Here is a 6,483-nt window from a genome sequence, read left to right as displayed (position 1 = left end):
TTCCCCGGAAATACTTCATTGATCTTGATGAGTTCAGGGAATCTATGAGTACCTGAATGACTGAGTGTTGTGTTATTGTGTTGCAATATACATCAGAACAGAGCTGGTTTTATAAAACAAAAAAATACTGCCAAATGTTTTGGGTGGGAAAAAAAGGAGAATCCTTATTTTAGCATCATCCTTTTATCTGTGTCTTTGATTCTCTCAGATGGCAGATCTCCAGCTCTGAATCCCACCAGATTGAAGAGCATCTGTAAGGATCTAAATGAATTCATCTGCAGATTGAAATGATCAAAGAGTAATCACTGCTAATGTGATTAGGGACTGAGGATTGGCAATTAGCCACTCTATGTCTGGCTTTTTATTATCCTCATATGAAGGAATAAAAAGTTTATTCTATATAATCCAGGTATTCATTCCTATTTATGTCCGAAAGGAGAATAGGAATGAAGTGTGAATTTATCGAGTCCTGCCCTACCTCTATATTTTGTCTTTAAAATGTATGTTCATACACCATCAAGCTTTCAGCATTCAGAGCAAAAACTGAATAAGAAAACCCAAATGAAAAAAACACGATAGTCAGAATGAGACATAATCCAGCAACAGGACAACCTACGCATCCTGTTTCATCACACATTCATCAGAATGTTATTTTTAAACATTCTTTTGAACATATTTAATGTGAAATCTCTTTCCTTTGTAAAGTTATTACATAAATTCACTACTCTGACTGTGATACACTGATATTGTGTCGATTCTCACTTACTGTTTTTTTTTCAATAACCTGTTTCCCCTCAGATCGTGTAGATTGTCTCTCAATTGAAGCGACTTTGGTGTAATATTTTATTTGTTGCTTTGTACATAATTTGGAAGTCAACCAGACCATTTGTTTATTTTTCTTTTAATGAAACTTATCTCGGAATTTCCCACGATTATTATCTCTTTTTTTTTCAGTTGAATGCAATGCGCTTCCGTATGTGGTTTCTCTATGATTTCTTTTATTTACTTATCTTATGGCTCTTTTGGCTGAAGATTGGTTTTGAGTTTGTTTTGTAAGTATTTCCACACAGTAGGTTATGTATGGAAGTTAGGTGTAAATAAAGCATTTATGGACACTACACTTTTTTACTACTTTATTGCCAGACATATTTCGTTAACAGACAAAACATACAGATCAGAGTTGGATTTGTTTAACTAAGATATATTATAAGCTCCCTTTCAGTAGCGTTGACTTTAGTCCAGTCTCTGACTCTGGACTAAGGCTTTAAACGTTGGTTTACAAAACATTAAACGTTTTTCTCTTATAGATCAACACGTGCAAGGGAAAACAAAGACAACATTGTAAAAATTATTCACTAATGCAGTGATAAGGAGCCTTTTGAATTGCAAAAAAAGCACAATAATAACTGAAAAGCTAATGATAAACAAGAGCAAAATATAAATAATGGTCTATATCAGTTTTAATTGTGATAGAATATTATAAAAGTGAATTCAGCCTAATGCCCAGTACAACTCTACTACAACTGAAGCTTTGAAGGAAGCAAGAGAAAAACAGAAAGAAAGGAAGCAACAGGCACGAGAATTAAGATGCAAGCAACTAGTCATCAGCAGTTACATGTTTACATTACTGAGAACAGGAGAGAAAAGAAGAGAATTGAAATGTATGGAAAATGTCTGCTCAGGAAAGCATGGAAGCATGCTTTGTGTCGATGTGACAGAAACGAAAGAGACACAAATGAACCTCTAGAGCTCGAGGAAAACAAACAAACAACAGTCACCTCCCCCCACGACAGTAACCATCGTAGAAATCCCCGAAGGGCAACAGGAGAGATCTTGAAATCATGAGTCATTATTGGCTTACGGACTTTGCTACATGGAAAATCCTGTGAGAGAACCACCAGGTAAGTATTGCATCACAGATAAGGGTACATATTACCTATGGGAAATTGAAGGGGGGGGAAATGAGACATCATAATCAAAAAGAAAGAATCTTCAAAAAAAAAAAAAGTAAAGTGCAACTCAGACATGATCTGATCCACGAGAGAGTGCTACAGTGGCTGTAGTAGCGACTGGAGATGTGCCTTTGGGGGGCGGGGGGGGGTGACATGGATAAACCGTTTTACGCTTCATCGCAGATAACAGTCTCCACCACAAATGTGTTCTCAAAGTGACGGATGTGGTGGCAGTCTTTCACCTCGCGCTTGTTGATGCCTGTGAGGGAAACAGGGTGAGACGCAGGAAGCGGATCAGCAATGTCACTTTGGTGCGAGCTGAGCGTCAGATTTCATCACAACACATTTACACAACAATGCTCCTTTTTTAAATACTCAACTCTGTCGACTTCAACTTACGTCTACGCTTGACGCGGCGGCTCAGGCGGTACGTCTCCTTCCCGTTGCACAGGCGGTAAATGAAAGGTCCCAGCTGACGCATGTTGTGCACTTTGCCAGTCACCACCATGTCTTCATGGATGATGTAGGTCTGAGGCAAGTATGTTCCCTTCTGTAAGAGATGTGGAATCATCATAACAAGCTCGCTGAATTATAATTTTCCAACGCTTAAGGGCTGGATGGTCCAACAATTAGACCACTGGGTGTTTACGGTCTGATCCCACCAGCACTCAAACCAGCATCATCCTGCAGTGGAGTGGAATCGTAGTCAACAGTGGACACTTTGAGTCAATAGAGGACCAGAGAGTCCAGAAAGGGAAAAGAGGTTGTACAGTAGCTTATTAGTCCACATTTATTGATTCCCCTCTGCTCGAGTTTAAACCGCTTCACAATAGAAATGTGGTTTATATAGATTAGCGACTGGAATCACTAGTACATTTGTATTTTGAATAAACCGTGTAAATGTATTGTTCCATTAGAAATACAGCTAAGGAGCAGCCAGCCAGTTGACTAGCTCAGAGAGACGGGGGGGGGAACAGACATTTCTACAGATTAAATCAAGAAAATATTGCAGTCGTTACCTTGACGTTAATAAGAAGCTCCCAAAGGTTGCGTGGAGGCATCACGATGGTGGTGTTGAGCTCAATAACGTAGCATTTGTCCAGAGCAATGTCATGGTAGGCAGTCAGTCCCTAGAAAAACAAGGCAATTCATTAAAGGCAAACTCTAAATACAGGTGCTCAGGTCTTAATTCCTGTGTTATTTTCTGCATTTGTGGCATTTGCATCTGTAGAATTTTAATAATATTAGCCATGCTAGCTGTGTCTCCTTGAGGATACAGCTGTCAGCTGGATGGCCTGCACACCATTTAGGTTTGGACTAAAATATTGACTCGATTACCATTAAGATAAAAATGAATCCTAATGACTTTAGAGATCTAATGACTTTTCCTCTAGAAATTCATGTAATGTTTGGATATTGACATGACTGAATATCTAAAAGGCAAATGACTTTGTGCTCATTAGCACTTTGGCAATTGAACATAAGAATAAAACTCAAGTCAGAAATATTGTCTAAAAGAGTCTTTAGCATGCCTGTAGACATAGGTGGTTTTATATTCAATTGTTCTTTTCGGATTACTTTTCTTTTGAACTCTACTCCTCCCAGTTCAAATTGTAAATATAAAATGTGTGTGTCTGCGTGTGTGTGTCCTCACCCTGTTGAAGTCGTGGATTATTCCAGCAGGGTCACCGCCTCCAAAGTGAGGCACGGGCACAGTGATTTTCTCATAGTTGTCGGCCAAGTAGATGCCAACATTCTCCTCCAGCTCCTGACGCCCACGCAGCGGTGCGTACACGGAGTCTTCATACAGCACCCGGCAGTGGAACAGGTTCTCCTCAGGGATCTGGATCACACACATAGTATACTCATAGTAAGATTCAACACACCAGCAGGAACATTGCGGAAACAATTCTGTGGCAAGAACATACAAATTAAGAATTGCAGTATGAGACAAATAAAGTCTTACATGAGGTATGAAGTAGTAGCGGTAGACATAAATAGAGGCGAGGACCAGACCGGCCATGAACACAACCAGGCCAAATGTCAAGCAGCACAGGCCGTTGAGGAGAGACTTCCTGGGACGCAGCGGCAGGACCAGCTCATCTTCATCCTGGGAAAACACACACACACAAAAACTTCAAAAAGGGCACAGAAAAGGATTTCCAGGCAGCTTCCATCACTAATCATCACCATGACCTGAATTAACCGACTGTTAAAATAGAAGCTCTCATAATAAGCGATGCCTCATCTCTAGCAGGAATGAGTAACGCTGAGCCAGGCCCACGGAGCGCTTGATAATGAAAACTTGACTGAGACGATGGTGAGTAATCTTCCCAGACGCCTCCAGTCTCGCAGCCCATCTGCTGGAGCCACGCGCCCAACTGGTGCTGGCATGGTGGCACTACACACTGATAGTAGTTCCTCACTCAGTGTGCGCTGCCATTGACAACTATAATGACCAAGAAGGAAGTAGCTTGTGGCAGGTAAGACGTTTTTCTGGACAAATGGGCTCTTGAAGGAAAAAACAACAATAGGCCTATTTCACAGCAGATATCTTGATAGTAGAGAAGACTCAAGTGTGCCTGATAGTGCATTGATAATATTCAAGAGTTCAAGTAATTAATTACGTTATTTACCCGTGCTGTCTGCTGTGAGACAATCCTAATGTATGAAAAGGAAATGACAATCTCTGCGTTCCCTTTGTTTTCTGCGTTCCCATGTTTGTGTATGTGCAGATTTACATGCTTCAGCTCAGTGTGTCCTGGAAGCACACGGTGACAACTGTGCAAGCTCGGTTCTTTGTGTTCTCACTCCCCACTGAGACTGTTAAGGCTCTTTCACGCCAGCTGAGAGCATGTCACACCGTGAGGCCTGTCCCTGTCCTTTGCAGTGCATTTGGACTAACAGATCACAAGATACAAGATACATGTATTGTCCCACACACACAACATGCAAGGGGGGAAATTTGTTTTCTGCTATGACCCATCGGGTGTACACAGGAGGACACACAGAGCAGTGGGCAGCCATGCACGGCGCCCCCGGGGAGCAGGTGTTAGGGGAGTAAGGTGCCTTGCTCAGGGGCACTTAGACAATGGGGTGGGGTAGGCACTTTGACAGTGTGGAACAGATCCAGGTGTTGTCCGTCCAGGTATGTTGTTTTTGTTGTCACTCCCTGGATTCGAACCAGAGACCACCGTCAGACTTTCTGCCACTAGTCCACTGCCACACACACACACACACGCGCGCACACACACACACGCACACGCACACACGATGTCCGGTCTCATTATGGTGCAGCCTCTTTTGGACAAATAACCAGTCTGCATAATGACAACTTGTTCTATTTTGATACAAAAATATTTTTTCGGTGAAAATGCTCAATCCTGCCACCTGTGTTAAATGCATGTTTCACTTTATTAACACTGTGTTATTGCTACATACTGAGAAACCAGTCCTACCATAACAAACCAATCTATTCTCTGATCTTACCATTTGACAGATGTGTTATTTAGTTTTTATTCCAAAGGGTTTTCTAATCTGTATTTCGATTGAAGGGCCCAGGCCGTTGACACTTCTGAAGGCACCCACACACACTCTGATGAAACTCCAGTCAAGTCAGCATTGTGCTGCTCAGTGCATTTAGATGAACAGATCTCAAAGTCACACACACAAACACACACACTGTCCCTGGAGCCATTTACGTTTTCAGCATTCACTAGACAAACACACACACACGCGCACACGTTTCATTATGGTGCAGCAGCATCTCCAGGGCTGAGGTCATGCAGGGACAGCAAAGTTGAGGACCCCACTGCTCTGCTGGATTCAGAGCTGTGAAAAAAAACAACAACCCTGCCTGTGCTCCAAGCCACAGAGACCCATCTGCCATTTTGTCAGCTGGAGCTTGTGCGCTTCCTGCAGCTACCTCACAACAATAGGGTTAAGAGCTGGGAAGCTGTTAATCTAAAACCCGTTAGCGGTCATGTCGCCTATAAAACATGACCCAGCACGGAGCCCTTGTGTTGTTGCAGTGCTGCTGAACAAAGAGCCTGCACGTCGGGATCAACTTGCACGAGTGACGCAGTGGAGGAGAGGCGTCACAGCAAAGACATGTTGTGTTGTCGGGATGGATGCAGTGAGAACACGGCCGCTCGGGTCCCATGTGTGCAGGTGCAGCCCTGCATCACATTACATAACATAACTATCACACATTGACGAGCACGGTGCGTGAGAGCGATGCGTTCACTCACCATCTGATGAGGGAGGAGGATTTCGGTCTTGTCGCCATCTTCCTTCTCTTCTTTCTGTCCCGAGACGGACTGGAAGCTGATCTTCACCATGGCTGTGTCTGTCTGTGTCTCTGTCTGTGTCTTTGTGTGTCTGTGTGTGCAGGTGTCTTCCCCCCTCCTCTGTGTTCACTGTATCCGGGCCACTTCTCTGAAACTCCTCCCCTCACCTCCTCGTCGGCAGTAACATTGTGGCAAGAGATGCAGTTGCCTCCAAAAAAAGGTGAGAGCTGCTGCTGCAGGTG

General features: G+C 43.1%; 1 protein-coding gene across 1 annotated transcript; it reads right to left on the bottom strand.

Moving 5' to 3' along the window:
- Positions 1-829: 829 nt before the first annotated feature.
- On the bottom strand, positions 830-6,400 carry itm2ca (integral membrane protein 2Ca). Its single transcript, XM_053423415.1, has 6 exons — positions 6,203-6,400; positions 3,919-4,062; positions 3,607-3,795; positions 2,972-3,082; positions 2,352-2,502; positions 830-2,211 (listed from the first exon to the last, which is right to left on the bottom strand). Exons 1-6 carry the CDS (start codon positions 6,290-6,292, stop codon positions 2,120-2,122), a joined length of 777 nt encoding a protein of 258 aa, XP_053279390.1. The 5' UTR covers positions 6,293-6,400; the 3' UTR covers positions 830-2,119.
- Between the last annotated feature and the right edge of the window lie 83 nt (positions 6,401-6,483).

Source organism: Pleuronectes platessa, chromosome 5 (genome assembly GCF_947347685.1).
Source record: "Pleuronectes platessa chromosome 5, fPlePla1.1, whole genome shotgun sequence".
Taxonomy (NCBI): Eukaryota; Metazoa; Chordata; class Actinopteri; order Pleuronectiformes; family Pleuronectidae; genus Pleuronectes; species Pleuronectes platessa.
This window is presented reverse-complemented; position numbering and strand designations above follow the sequence as displayed.

Coding starts and splice junctions, on each gene's coding strand:
- itm2ca (XM_053423415.1), bottom strand. CDS start 6,292: ATGGTGAAGATCAGCTTCCAGTCCGTCTCGGGACAGAAAGAAGAGAAG. Junction 4,063..6,202: donor TCCTCCTCCCTCATCAGATG/GTGAGTGAACGC, acceptor GTGTTTTCCCAG/GATGAAGATGAGCTGGTCCT. Junction 2,503..2,971: donor AGCTTCTTATTAACGTCAAG/GTAACGACTGCA, acceptor CATCTCTTACAG/AAGGGAACATACTTGCCTCA.